This window comes from Podarcis cretensis (genome assembly GCF_951804945.1).
Source record: "Podarcis cretensis genome assembly, chromosome: 10".
In the NCBI taxonomy this organism is placed as follows: Eukaryota; Metazoa; Chordata; class Lepidosauria; order Squamata; family Lacertidae; genus Podarcis; species Podarcis cretensis.
This window is the reverse complement of record NC_137179.1, coordinates 71,919,282-71,934,073: the sequence shown is the minus strand read 5'-3', so window position 1 is coordinate 71,934,073 and position 14,792 is coordinate 71,919,282. Positions and strand designations below refer to the sequence as shown.

The 14,792-nt window shown below is 44.1% G+C and overlaps 1 protein-coding gene across 1 annotated transcript in view; it reads left to right on the top strand.

The window, feature by feature from the left end:
• Positions 1-201: 201 nt before the first annotated feature.
• FAM185A (family with sequence similarity 185 member A) overlaps positions 202-14,792 on the top strand; it is a 37,582-nt gene continuing 22,991 nt past the window's right edge. The window contains exons 1-5 of the mRNA XM_079993712.1: positions 202-217; positions 364-885; positions 1,969-2,078; positions 2,371-2,463; positions 11,338-11,476. Of these exons, the coding sequence (XP_079849838.1) occupies positions 420-885; positions 1,969-2,078; positions 2,371-2,463; positions 11,338-11,476 (808 nt within the window). The 5' untranslated portion in view covers positions 202-217; positions 364-419. The remainder of the gene's footprint in view (positions 218-363; positions 886-1,968; positions 2,079-2,370; positions 2,464-11,337; positions 11,477-14,792) is intronic.

Genomic DNA, 14,792 nt, shown 5'->3' with positions numbered 1-14,792 from the left:
CATCCGCCTCCCCCAGCCGCTCATGGGCCAAAGCTTCCCCGGGAGACGCTCAGCTTCTCGGGACTTGTAGTTCGGCCTTCGGGCTCCTTCGTCGCGCCGACGTCAGCAAGGAACCACAATTCCCAGCAGCCACCGCGGCGCGACGGGAATGGCCAATCGCTGCTAGTACAGCTCACCGGTTCTGCGCTTGTTGTTTTGAAACTTCCAGGATGGGTTTGTAAGTGGGCAGAGGGGGGTCCCCCTAATGCAGATACCTCTGCCCTAGAGGGTCTTGGGGAGGGACGGGGAAAGGGGGTGTCCCATGCCCAGCCCAGAGCCTGGAGCGCAAGTTCTCCCTTTGCACTTTGATTTTCTTTTTTGCAGGGCTGGGTTGTTGCGTGCCAGAAGGACCCCTTGAAGCAGCCTCAAGGCAGTGCAGGATGCGGCCTCTGCCCCCAAGAGGCTGGTGCACGGCAGCGAGGACAGTGGCCGGGAGCTGGCATCGGCTGTTGAAGGGCGGAGGCGTCACTGGGCGAAGGTCGTGGACTGGCAGCTGCCAGCAGCCTCGCTGGTTTGCTGCCAGTCCTTGTCGCTGCAGCAAGTCCGAAGCGAGCAAGCGGAAGGGCAGCAGGCCTCTCAAGGAGTGGACTCTGGTTGTCGGCCCCTATGGCCTCCTGAAGGCACGGCTCCCTTGCCACGTCTCTGTGCACCCTTTGGACCCACACAAGTACCCCCAAGCGGACAGGGTGTTCGTGACGGTGCGTGGGACGACCGCCGGCCCCGCGCACGGTGCAGATTTGGATAGTTTGCATGTGAAGTATGATGAGGTGCTAAAGGAGATTACGATTATCTCGGAAGACATGGACGGTGCAGCCTCTGTGGATGTGAGGACCCCCGTAAAATTTGGTATGTGCAGCGACTGGTCAAAAAGAGGCACTACTGTGAAATTTAACTGAAGTGCCCCATGCTCTGTGGTGAGCAGTTAGGATGGCCGTTTCTTCAGCTGTGAATCTCAGTTTGGCATGCCATAGTAGATAATGTGGCCCCTTCAAGTTGCTACTTCCCTGCTTTTGCAGATACAGTGGTACCTCGGGTTAAGAACTTAATTCATTCTGGAGGTCTGTTCTTAACCTGTAACTGTTCTTAACGTGAGGCACCACTTTAGCTAATGGGGCCTCCTGCTGCCACCATGCGATTTCTGTTCTCATCCTGAAGCAAAGTTCTTAACCCGAGGTACTATTTCTGGGTTAGCGGAGTCTGTAACCTGAAGTGTCTGTAACCCGAGGTACCACTGTACACCGATAAGAGACCCAATGTTGCTATTGACAGGAGTCATAATGTTCACCACTGCAGCTCAAAAACTTCTGCTGCAAGGCCAGAGTTCAGGAAGATGCCTTGGCAAAATTAGGAACACAGTCTAAATCACAGCTGTTTAGTCAGCTAAACTGACTACTATCACCAGGCCAAACCCAGAAAGGATCTTTTCCTTTCTTTGACAGTTATTATGGTGAAGTCACTTGGTGGGTAGTCTGTTGGACTTGGATTGGGGAAACTTGCATTCCAATCCTGCTATTCGCAAAGCTCAACACGGAACCTTGGGCCAGTCACAGTCTTTATTAGTCTCACAGGTTTATTGTCAATAAAATAATTAGATAAGCTCCATATATGCTGTCCTTGGAGGAAGAGTAGCGTACACATGCCATAACAATAATCATAACTGGTAATAATTTGGCTCACTAACCTGGGTATATTTTAAATATATTCCTTGTTCTTCGTACACATCACTGTAATATGTATTTTTTTTCTTAACACTTCAGATGCTGACATGTGACACTAATTGTTTGTTTAGGGGACGTAGGACATGCTTTGAAAGTGGGATGCTTTTTCCACTCTGTTACATTGTTTTGCTAAAGGAAATCAAAATTTTAGATTGATTTGCATTGAATTTGTTTGTTTCTATTTATCTCCACTATTTAAAACTGATTTTAGACTTGGATATCAAGACAACAGGGAATGGCTGTGTGAAGACTGAGAAAATTGAATGTAACAGCTGCAGAATAGAGACAGAAAAGGGAACAAGCATCTTGCGGTCAATAAAGGTACCAGTAGAGATACAAGAGTACAAGACTTGTGTTTTCTATCCTCTTGTATATATTTTTTGCAAGTCTTTTCCTGGGACCTCTCCTGCAACTGCATAACAAGCAGAAATTCAGAGCTGGAACTCTTTCAGCCATGCAGATATAATTGTGGGACCTGCAAGAATTAATTGACGTATCATTTTCCATAATAACAACCGAGAGATGCAGGTGAAATCCTAGCTAGGGCCCATCATAACTATCTTCAAAAAAATAAGAACTGAACTCTTTTAACATGTGTACAATTCTGTTTCAGAGTCAGAAAATTGACATTCAAGCTAAAGGAGGGAAAGTTATCTGCCTGGGAACTCTTCAAGGAAATGCTGATATTCATGTGTCACAAGAAAGTGTAAGCATTTTTTAAATGTATGGGCTAGAATTATTTGGGTCACCTATAAAATACATTGAAGAAATACATTACAAAAATAGCATTATGGGCTTTTAAAATCTTCGTGAGAATATGTGTCTTCACTTTTTCAAGTTCTGTGACTATTGCAGGGGTTTTTTTTTCAAACAGAGGCTCTGTGTCTTTGACAGCTGTGGGGCAGGCAAAAATTCAGCAAGTACAGTGCTCCTTTCATTGCCTCTCTGGGCTGGGAAAACTGCACCTGCTTGCGTTGAAAACCTATTTGTAGAAACTAGCAGTACCTATTATAAAGCAAATATTATTACATTTAGCATCAAGGCCGACCCTACTGTGAGACAGAATGAGGCAGCTACCTCAGGTGGCAGATGCTGAGGGGTGTGGAGTGGACAGAACTGTGTGTGCTCTTCATGTCCTTCTCCACTCCCCTTAAGATACTCTATTGTCTTCAGATTCATTGGTGGAATTTCCAATGTTGAACTAAGGTCCCATCTGTGCCATACATTTAAAGCAGTATCATACCACTGTAAACGGTAATGGCTTTCCCTTCAAAATCCTGGAAATTTTAGTTTGAGGGTGTTGAGAGATGTAAGGAGACCATTATTCCCCTCACAGAACTGCAGTTCTCAGAGTCGTTTAACAATCCGTCTTCCCAGGAAACCCCGGGATCTGTAGTTCTGAGAGGGGAATGTTGTTGTTTAGTTGTTTAGTCGTGTCCGACTCTTCGTGACCCCATGGACCAGAGCACGCCAGGCACTCCTGTCTTCCACTGCCTCCCACAGTTTGGTCAAACTCATGCTGGTAGCTTCGAGAACACTGTCCAACCATCTCGTCCTCTGTCATCCCCTTCTCCTTGTTTCCTCCATCTTTCCCAACATCAGGGTCTTTTCCAGGGAGTCTTCTCTTCTCATGAGGTGGCCAAAGTATTGGAGCCTCAGCTTCACGATCTGTCCTTCCAGTGAGCACTCAGGGCTGATTTCCTTAAGAGTGGATAAGTTTGATCTTCTTGCAGTCCATGGGACTCTCAAGAGTCTCCTCCAGCACCATAATTCAAAAGCATCAATTCTTCGGCGATCAGCCTTCTTTATGGTCTAGCTCTCACTTCCGTACATCACTACTGGGAAAACCATAGCTTTAACTATACGGGCCTTTGTTGGCAAGGGAATAGGGGTCTCTTAACAACTCTCAGCACCCTTAACAAACTACAATTTCCAAGGATTATTTGGGGGGAAAGCCAGGACTGATTAAAGTGTTATGATACTGCTTTAAATTGCGTGGTGCAGATGAGGCCAAAATTTCAACATCCAGCCTGGGCAGCTACTCTAAATGGAATGGTGTGTGTTTGTGTGCATTGGACACAATCTTTCCCTTTGCCTCAGGCAGCAAAATGTATTGGGCAAGCCTCATTTATCATACTGCAACAACAAGTTGACTCTGTGAAAAGTGATTGCGATTCCAGCAACTGAATTTGAGCTGAATGTGCTTCTATTATAGGTCTCTGAAATTAGACACATACATTAGGCTGTTGCTTCCTTTTTCTCTACAAATGTCAAATTGCTTTCAGTATAACTTCTTCGGCAAGTGGAAGTTAAACCCAGCAGAGTGAATCAGCTTTTAGATTTGGATTTAATATCCCAGTCATAGGCAAGCTATTCTCAAAATGCAGGGCCATAATTTTTAAATGGGCACATGGCTGAGATGGCATTCAATGGATGTTAATGCCCCCTAATTATCCCAAGGCAACAGTATTGTAAACACAACTGAAATTCACGTCTTCTGTGGAAATGCAGGTGAGGTGTTGAAACTTCAATTAGTACCGGGTATTTTCCAGAAGATGGCGCCTTTGGCTTGTTTGCTTTGTTACTGGGAAGTGTTACTGTTCTTGGAGATGTGTATAATGTGACCCTGATTTGAGCAGCACCCAGGGGTATATAAATATCTCATAGGTAGACAGCAGAGAATTTTCCCATCCATTCAAGGCCTGCAAGAAAAGAGCGATATCTCAAGTGTGCTTAGTTTATTGCTGGAATTGCTAGCAGGAATAATAATTCCAGCTAGTTCCTTGGAAATAATTTAAAGTGAATTTGTAAGAGCATAGAGATTATTTGCAACCTCCTTTGGCTTACCTCAGCTGAGATGAATTGATTAGAGAGACTAAGGCTGCAATCCTAACTGCATTTACAAGGGAGTAAGCCCTGGCTATAGGACTTTTGCTTCATCTTACTTTGTTTAGAATACAGTGGAACCTCTACTTACAACCATGATCTGTTCCAGAGCTCTGGTCATAACTAGAAACATACATAAGTAGAGGCATGCTTTTCCATAGAAAGTAAAGGAAAAGTGAATTGATCCGTTCTAGATGATGAAAAACACCCACTAAAACAGCAATTTAACACGGATTTTACTTCCTAACGAGACTATAGATCCATAAAATAAAGGTAATAATCAATGTACTGTACTATAAAATAAATAAGACAGTATTGTAGATGAAAAAAAGGAACATTAATTTTTTTTCTTACGTGCACTGAGGGTGGGTGGGCTTATCTGGCTACAAGCTGGGGGTGGGGGCAAGGGTCAGTAAGGGTCAGTAAGGACCTGGTTCACTTTGGCCAGGGTCAGTTTTTTTCTTGCCAGGCCAGGTTCTGCTCTGGACTTTCTCAGGTTAGTTCCTTGGCGGGGTTTGGGGCTGCAGTGTGCTCTGCTGTGCCTCTTCCACATCTTCGGGGGTGGAGTGGGGGCCCTCTCCCCAGCAACAGAGGCCTCAGTGTTGTCCTGCAGCTGATGGGGTGAGCTCCGGGCTGCTGACAAAGCCTCTATTCATATCTAGAGGAAAGTTTATAAGTCGAAGCACCTACTGAAAGAGCCGTACATAAGTCAAGGTTCCACTGTACACTGGATGAAGAACTCACTGTTGTGTTAACATACAGCTGTTTTAAAAGACAGCCGGAGTTGTATTTCAGGATGTGTAATAATCTCTGATAAAGCAAGAAAGTACAATAAGTGGGGTTATTGTGGTAGCCATAAGAATCTTAATGTATAGTATAGAAAAATACACACTTCCAGTTCTGGCTGGGAGATACTAAAGTAGGGTTGCCATATTTCAGGAAGTGGAAATCAGGAAACAAAAGTAAATGGCGTGAAAAATTTCACATATCAAACTGGAAATGTCTAGAAAATAAGAATTGGACATGACCCGTATATAATTGCAAGCTGAAACATTGACCCTGCTAGGGAGGGAGTCATATTGAAATGCTATACATTTATGCTCAGAACAAAGCCCCATTGAGTTCCTTTACTCCCAAGTAACTGCCCACTGCAGAAGCCTTCCCCAACATGGTGCCTCCCAGATATTTCGAAGTACAATTCCCATCAACTTTTACTTTGGCTAAACTGGCTGGAGCTGGTGGAGTCGCGGTCCCAGGATGGAGACGTCTGGTGTATCAGATTGCTGCCTAAAGTCCTTGTTGAACTCAGTGTGACTTAATTTTAGTAAACTTGCTTAAGTTGTATATATATATTTTAGTATACAAAGCAGTTTTAGCAGGGTTTGTAAGGCAATGTCATAGAATTGTTGAGTTGGAAGGGACCCGAAGCCTCATCTAGTTCACCCCCTGCAATGCAGGAGGTTGGCTGCATCAGGTCTTGGGTCCAAACAGATATTCAGAGCTGATTTGCCTGCCCCCACTAGTCCCTTCTACTGCTGCTGCTGCCAGCGATATCATGTCAGCACTTAGCAGTGAGTGGCGCTATACCAACCCTCCTCAACCTCAAGACGCTTTGGACTACAATGCCCATCATCCCAAGTCAAGCATGAGCAATGGCTGGGGATTATGGCTGTTGTGGTAAAGAACATCTGAAGGGAACTGGATTGGGGAAGGCTCAGCTTGACTGGGGGCCATTGCCAAACATTTGGCCCCATGGCATTTAGGCTCGTTTACCCTCCCTCACCAAGAACGCGGGTGGTGCTGTGGGTTAAACCACAGAGCCTAGGGCTTGCCAATCAGAAGGTTGGCGGTTCAAATCCCCACGACGGGGTGAGCTCCCATTGCTCAGTCCCTGCTCCTGCCAACCTAGCAGTTCGAAAGCACGTCAAAGTGCAAGTAGATAAATAGGTACCACTCTGGCGGAAAGGTAAACGGTGCTTCCGTCTGCTGCTCTGGTTCGCCAGGAGTGGCTTAGTCATGCTGGCCACATGATCTGGAAAGCTGTACACTGGCTCCCTCGGCCCATAAAGCGAGATGAACGCCGCAACCCCAGAGTCTGCGACTGGACCTAATGGTCAGGGGTCCCTTTACCTTTACCTTTACCCTTCCTCACCAGTGATATGTTCATACATGTGCAATACAATGACTATGTAGCTAACATTGTAGGAGAAAAGAGGAAGAAATTGACAAAGGATTGCATTTTGCGCAGTAATCCTTCACTGAGTGTATTCTCACCCTTTGTTTACAGACCTGATATGTATGCTAGTGATTAACTTCACATGTTCTTTTGAAGATTTTTTTTATCCAGATGAGAAACATAGAAATTATAATATACGAATTTATCTTGCCGTGACCATATAATGTTCTGTGGTGTGTGTCTCTGTGTGTAAACCCTACACATAAACCAGCAAAATCACAGCTGTAGAATTAAGCGTCAAAACTGACATGTATAACACTTATCTTCCAAGCACAATAGCAGAGCAGCCAACTTTTTGGAGGAAGAAGTTTGGCTTGCTTTCCCGAAGAGCCATTTCTGTTAGCAATCAGCCTGTATTTTATCTGCCATGTGGGCTTTTATGACAATTTTGTTCCATCGACTACAGTCATCATTATGTAGCTAGGGCTCTGTCAGCGTTTCCAGTGTAAACCAAAACTGTCAGAGGTTTGTAGCTGTGCATTAAAATTCCCCTGGCAATGAAACTGGACACTTTCTACTTCAGTCACTGGGGCAAATGCTTAAAACATTGAGAGAGAGATTGGGATGAACATTTAAAAACCTGCAGATTAATTCAAATGTTTTGTTTTTAATTTTAACAAATAAAATGGGGTTAACCCAAGTAGCAGCTAGAAACAAGCAGCAACTGTTTCCTGGGGTTGCCTCTCTCCACAGAGAGGCTAGCCCAGGCTTTGTCAACCTCAGCCCTCCAGATGTTTTTGGCCTACAACTCCCATGATCCCTAGCTAGCAGGACCAGTGGTCAGGGATGATGGGAATTGTAGTCTCAAAACATCTGGAGGGCCAAGGTTGAGGAAGCCTGGGCTAGCCTAAAATCCCACTGGCATTGCAGATGTGGTTCCTCACCCAATTCTCCTTATCACATCGTACCTACTGGTGTATGTACCCAACTGACCAAGTGATGGAAGCACTAAACTGCCTTGTGGAGAGACAGTAATTGCATGATTTTTCAGTGCTGATGTCTGACCCCAGTTATCTGGCGTATGTACACATAAGCAGGCTGACATGGGGTCAAATTGATACTCGAGTCTTGCTTAACAGTGGTTGAAAGTAAGAGATACTGTGTTCTGTAGAGAGGTGTGATGCCTTGCTGAGCATCTGGTCGAGAGTCTTCTTTGTTTCGGAGGAATTGTCAGCAGCTTGACTACATCATACAGTTCTTCATTTTATAAGGCTGTGATAGATCGTGCTGAAATGCTAGAGCAGATTTTAAGCCAAATTAATACACAGCTTTAAATCAGATAGGCATGCTGGGTCACAAAATTGCATATGAGACAGGACTGAACCGGAAAATTAAAAGCATCTGAATGTTTTATTGCAGCATAAGTCAAACCGAGCTTAGTAGAACACAATTAAATTTGATAAGGTATTAGTATCTATTATAGTCTTCGTGTTTACAATAGTTCCAATGTGACTGTAGAAACTGTTCATTTGGTAAAACATCTTTAGACTTTTATTATCCTGGCTCTTGCTCTGGCTGCCTGCTGTATCCTTCTTCGTCTCTTAAAAAATGGAGAATTTATCAGCTGATTCCATCCACATCTGTCGAGCCACCATTTGATCCTGCTGGGAGACTGGTGTTAATGTACTGACCTTCTTCTCCACTATTGGCAACCTTCTAGGGTTTTAGGGAAACCCTAACATCACAAATGAGTGGGAGGGCTGAAATCATATGGTCATGATTTCAGATATTCTGTCGATGTTATTGTTCCTTTGCTTTTCCAGCCTTATTACACTTTTGCAACAATCAGGCATAATATATGTCTTCTTGTCAGGCACACTGACAAAACTCTGCTGTGGCCAGAGCCAAATCAAAACCAGATGGTGTGCCCAAGCACATCCAACAGCCTTGCAGAGTGATACTTTTGCCAGGGGATAAGCCAATGCCAGACCATTTCTTGAATATAGCCCTTGTTCTCCAGCACAAGCAAACAAGCTAGGCAGAATGCCAACCAGGTTAGGAAGGCAGTCCAGGGTACAGCCCATGGACATAGACTGCCATGCAGGAAGACGAAAGACCTAAACTAACAGCTCCAGTGTTGAGGCGATTGAATTTTTGATGTAAATTGTGCTGATTTCCCAAGAGCTTGCTAATTTATTCCAGCTGCAGCCAATGAGGCAACTGAGGCTGAGCCATTGGTTCGGGTTTCCTCAACCTTGGCCCTCCAGATGTTTTGAGACTACAAGTCCCATCATCCCTGACCGCTGGTCCTGCTGGCTAGGGATCATGGGAGTTGTAGGCCAAAAACATCTGGAGGGCCGAGGTTGAGGAAGCCTGCATTAGTTTCTTTCCTCCATTTTAGCAGCAGTTTCAATGCAAACCGCTTGTTGCTGCAGGAGCAGCAAAGCCCCTTTCTCTGCAGTTTGCAAGCACCCAAGAACCAGGTGGCTGTTGGACTCTTGGGAAGTGCTGCACCATGGACTGACAAGTAAGTGAGGCAACTCACCTGGCAGTCATCTGATACTATAGTGATGCTATGTGGTTGGCAGGTGGGTTATCCCACCCACCTGTTGAAATTGGGCCACAGGAGAATCTGGCTTACTGGGCCAAAAATACTGAGAGCCAGTGTGGTGTAGTGGTTAAGAGCGGTAGATTCGTAATCTGGGGAACCGGGTTCGCGTCTCCGCTCCTCCACATGCAGCTGCTGGGTGACCTTGGGCTAGTCACACTTCTCTGAAGTCTCTCAGCCCCACTCACCTCACAGAGTGTTTGTTGTGGGGGAGGAAGGGAAAGGAGAATGTTAGCCGCTTTGAGACTCCTTCGGGTAGTGATAAAGCGGGATATCAAATCCAAACTCTTCTTCTTCTTCTTCTTCTTCTACTCCCCACCACTGCACTAGAGACAGAAATCCACACACCTGGGCCTTGATGGTGACCCTGGGCTTTAGCTATCATTAAAGCTGTACAGTGGTACCCCTGGTTACATACGCTTCAGGTTATATACGCTTCAGGTTACAGATTCCGCTAATCCAGAAATAGTACTTCAGGTTAAGAACTTTGCTTCAGGATGAGAACAGAAATCGTGCTCTGGCAGCGCGGCGGCAGGGGGAGGTCCCATTAGCTAAAGTGGTGCTTCAGGTTAAGAACAGTTTCAGGTTAAGAACGGACCTCCAGAACGAATTAAGTACTTAACCCGAGGTACCACTGTAGTTCCAGTCAAATGCTCTGCTGCAGGCAATGAGTTTTTCACTTTTTGCAACCAACTGTTACATGAACATGGCAGACTCTTCAAAAAAGTAGATGTTGCTTTACCTGTTTACTTGCAGTGCCATATATCTTCTAGCTTCTTACTCTCCTCTGTATACGTTATCCATGTCCACAACCACAAATCTGGCCATTTGTCCCACCATCAAGGGAGTACTTCAACCTCTAATGCTAATTCAGTGTTATGAAATGTCACGGATTGTCATTTTGCAAATCAATGCAACTGTTTTCGGTGCATAACTTCTAGCTGCAAGCTTTGTCTTTCTTTGTTGACAACGTGAAGAGAACCATAGGTATCAACTCTGGTAGCCAATTAAGTTTTACGCAGAGTAGACCCATTGAAATTAGTGAACATGATGAAGTTAGAGCCATTAATTTGACTGAATCTACGCTGATTAAAATTTAGTTGACTACGATCCCAGGTTTCCACATGGACGAGCCACATGGGGCTGTTGCAGAGAGTCACATCTCTCCCAAGAGATTGGGAGCCAGAGACAGATTCTCATGCTGTGTTCACCCTTCCCCTCAGCTTAGGTGCAACTTCACTGCTCCTCAGTCATTGGCACAGACATTATCAGGCATTTGCTTGTATATTGTGTATTTGATGTTTCTTTGTCACCACTTTCTGAACTTCTGTGGTGGAAAAGTGACTGGATAACCTTCTTTCCTCCCTCTGCTTCAGTTTTCTGCTTGAACAATAATTTCAACCTTTTATAGTTAATATCTTCTATGGGCTTCTCCAGACAATCTAGTTATTGAGCATTCATCCAGATTTGCTTGCACAAGACTTACATGGTTAGATACAGTGGTACCTCGCAAAACGAATGCCTCGTAAGACGAAAAACTTGTTAGTCGTTTATTCATTCTAAACTTTTCAATGCATTTCCCCTTCACTTTCCAACCTGCAAAAAGTCCAGTTCTTTTTCTAAAGTGGATTTGTGACAGAGTGCTTTAATTTTATGGCTACATTTATAGAATGGGCCTGAATCCTACCTGCAAAATAAAGCCTATTGGAGACATCCCATACCATCCTTGGATGAATATTCATCCCCACCTCCCGTCTATTCTGAAGATTCTAGCTAGCAGATATCTGGAGCTCTATGAACATGTGTATGTGAAAGATGTAGCTTAATATATCATCAAGATAAACTGATGTTTGTCTGTTTCTTGGCTGTAGTGCTGTTATATTAATTTATTCATTTCCCCCCTTTTACAGAGTGTGAATATAGAAAAGCTACAAGGGTCATCTATTCGCATTTCCACCAAAAATGGCTTATTAAAAGCCAAATATCTTTATGCAGAATCTTCATTGCTCTCTTCAACAGCTGGTGACATTCTGCTGGGGAACGTTCATGGTAAGATAGCAAATTGGTCTGCAATTAGAGCTACATTTTGTTTAGCAAATGCCTTTTTAAATATTTGTGATAGAAGGTCATCAATTTCACATTTGAGTTCTTTGAGAACTGTTGGGTAGATGCCAGCTAAATGCCACGATGTGTCAGTTTTTATTTTTCCAATAAGGCCTGGAACTTTGTGCCTTGCCACCACTATCTGCCTCAGTTCCTCAGACTCCCTTCCTGCAAAAGTTAGTTCAGGAGCCAGGATCCGCCCTTTATCTTCCACTATGAAGACAAACACACACAAAAATTCACCTTCTGTGCAGTCGCTTTATCCTCCTTTTCCACACCTCGGATTCCCTTATCATCCAAGGGCCCAACTACTTCCCTAGCAGATGTCCTGTAGTTGAAGAAATTCTTGTTGTTGGTTTTAGTATTTTTAGCAATGTGCTTCTCAAATTATTTTTAGTCATCTTTATTGTCTGCTTGCATTTCTTTTGCCAAAGCTTGTGTTCCTTTTGTTCTCTTTGTCTGGGCAAGACTTCTGGTTTTTTAAAGGAGGCCTTTAAAAAGCCTGTAATAGCTTCTTTGGCTCTGCTTGTTAAGCATGCTGGCATCTTCTTGGCCAGGGTGATACCATTTCTGATCTGTGGTAAACAGCCAGTGGAACTCCCAGCTAAGTGTATATAGGATTGCGGTCATACCTAATTCCAGGCATGGCAGATTAATAAACCATACTCAAAACTATAAACTAATACACTGACAGTCACTATAGCTTTTTGGCTAAACAATTGCATTAAAATATTATACAGATAAAGTGGTATCTTAAGGGAAGTACCCTATAACTACACCAACAATAGGTGGAAAATGCAATACTTGTAGCTAGAGGAATTCCACTGGCATAACAATATTTTCTTCAGAAACAGGATCTGTTTCTTCGTTACTGTAATTATATGTGAATGCTGCTTCAGTGCAGCCATTCTAGCAACGACAGGCAGTGGAAATATGAGGGCTAGGAAAATGTCATGCTTCTTTCTTGTGCCAGAGTTGCCCTTCCTGGGGCCATGTATATTCCCAGTTTGGGAAGGAACTTGGAGCAATCCCTTATGAACTGGATCTAAATCTTTGCAGAAATCAGCGGGGTTAGTGTCTCTTGATATAAATTGGTGTCACGATGACTTGTGTTTGTGCTGATTTGTTGGAAACATTTCTCTGGGTGTTTGGGCTGGCATGGTGCACTCCAACCAAGGCACTGCCAATTCCATTCTTGGTCAAGAACATCCTATGTGTTGGTCCAGTGGTTCTCATCTGTTCTTGGGCAGATGACTAATCTGTGTATTCTTCATGTTGCTTAGGTTGGTGGTCAGAGTGTGGGTGTGCAGTTCCTCTAGTCATAATTTACCACTCCTGGTGTGCAGACTTTCCATGTGCTTGAAGTATTCAGCCTTGGTGATTCAGAAGCTTATACTGAATCTGAAAACTAACCATCTTTATAAGGCCACAGAAGTTCAGCACTATGGCACCAAGCTGTCAACTCCCAACAAGTGTCCATCTTGCTTCAAATGCCATTAGTCTTTTCTGCCCCACCCACCCCAGTCCCTAGATGTATGCCTCTCTTTATTTTTTCATAGTGAACTGGCTGCTAACTTAAACTCCTGGCTGTCTTCCCAGCCTTCAGAATAGAGCCAGACTGACTGGGCACACACAGTCTTGAATAAATAAATACAACTTGATTTTAAAAATTATGGAAGTATGAACTATATTTAGTCGCCATGTAGTACACTGATGTAAATTTGCCAGTGTCCAATTCGAAGCTCCTAACTAATAGGTTCTTAATTTGTTCACAAAGGCCTATTATGGATGTTTTAAACTTAGTTCGTACTTGTGTTGTGTGTGTTTTAGGTTACTTTTACAACACTTCCTGTAAAAATATGTTGTATTTTTCTTCCAGGGTGCAGTAAAAAGGCAAATAGAGTTGTATCCAGTTTAAACAAGATAACCTTAACATTGCTTCATGCTTATTTTCAGAATGCTGTTAATGAAATGTTATTGGGATGTTCTGTTATTTTAAACAAGTGTTCTTTCTATAAAAAGTTTTAGAGTCATCAGAAATGAAACATACTTCTGACAGTACAATCTTATTTATACATGCCTACTCAGAAGTAGAGGGGACGCAGGTGGCGCTGTGGGTTAAAGCCTCAGGGCCTAGGGCTTGCCGATCGAAAGGTCGGCGGTTCGAATCCCTGCGGCGGGGTGCGCTCCCGCTGCTCGGTCCCAGCGCCTGCCAACCTAGCAGTTCGAAAGCACCTCCGGGTGCAAGTAGATAAATAGGGACCGCTTACCAGCGGGAAGGTAAACGGCGTTTCCGTGTGCGGCTCTGGCTCGCCAGAGCAGCGATGTCACGCTGGCCACGTGACCCGGAAGTGTCTCCGGACAGCGCTGGCCCCTGGCCTCTTAAGTGAGATGGGCGCACAACCCCAGAGTCTGTCAAGACTGGCCCGTACGGGCAGGGGTACCTTTACCTTTACCTTTTTTACTCAGAAGTAAGTCATATTGAAGTTGCAGTCATATACACCTCACTGAGAATACACTCCACTAAATGGAGTAGGACTTACTTCAGAGTTAATGTGCCAAGTAATGCACTGTGAATGTGTTTATTATACTGTATTCATATTTTATGGGAAATTAAAACGCTGTAGAAAAAGCAAATAGAAAATGAATGAGTTTTGCAATGAGTGGTGATTCCTTCCAGATGGTGTCATGGGGCCTCTAATGGGCCACCCTAAATCTTTCTGGAAGTATCAACCAGTTTAGGCATATATTTTGGGGGTGGAGTAGGACAGGTATCTGGTAGCCACAGACCCATTAACATAGAACTGGGGGTGGTGAGGAACAACACCAACAAGCTCAGAGTCATCTCTCTGTGCAGTGCTTGCAACATAAATGGAAGGAACCCTAAGTATTTTCAGATGTCTCTGTTTTTGCTCATTAGTAGATATCTGTGGCTTCTCACATCAGGGCTAAAAGCAAGATGGATTATTGAACTTGTATCTTGGAGCCTTCCTCTGTATTTAATCTTGCATCTGATGATGATCCTAAGTCAGAAACTCAAAGAATACAGTCGTACCTTGGAAGTCGAACGGAATCCGTTTGACTTCCAAAATGTTCGGAAACCAAGGTGTGGCTTCTAATTGGCTGCAGGAAGCTCCTGCAGCCAATCAGAAGCCATGGAATCCACATCAGACATTCGGGTTCCAAAGAATGTTTGCAAACCAGAACACTCACTTCTGGGTTTGTGGCGTTCGGGAGCCAAAACGTTCGACTTGTAAGGTGT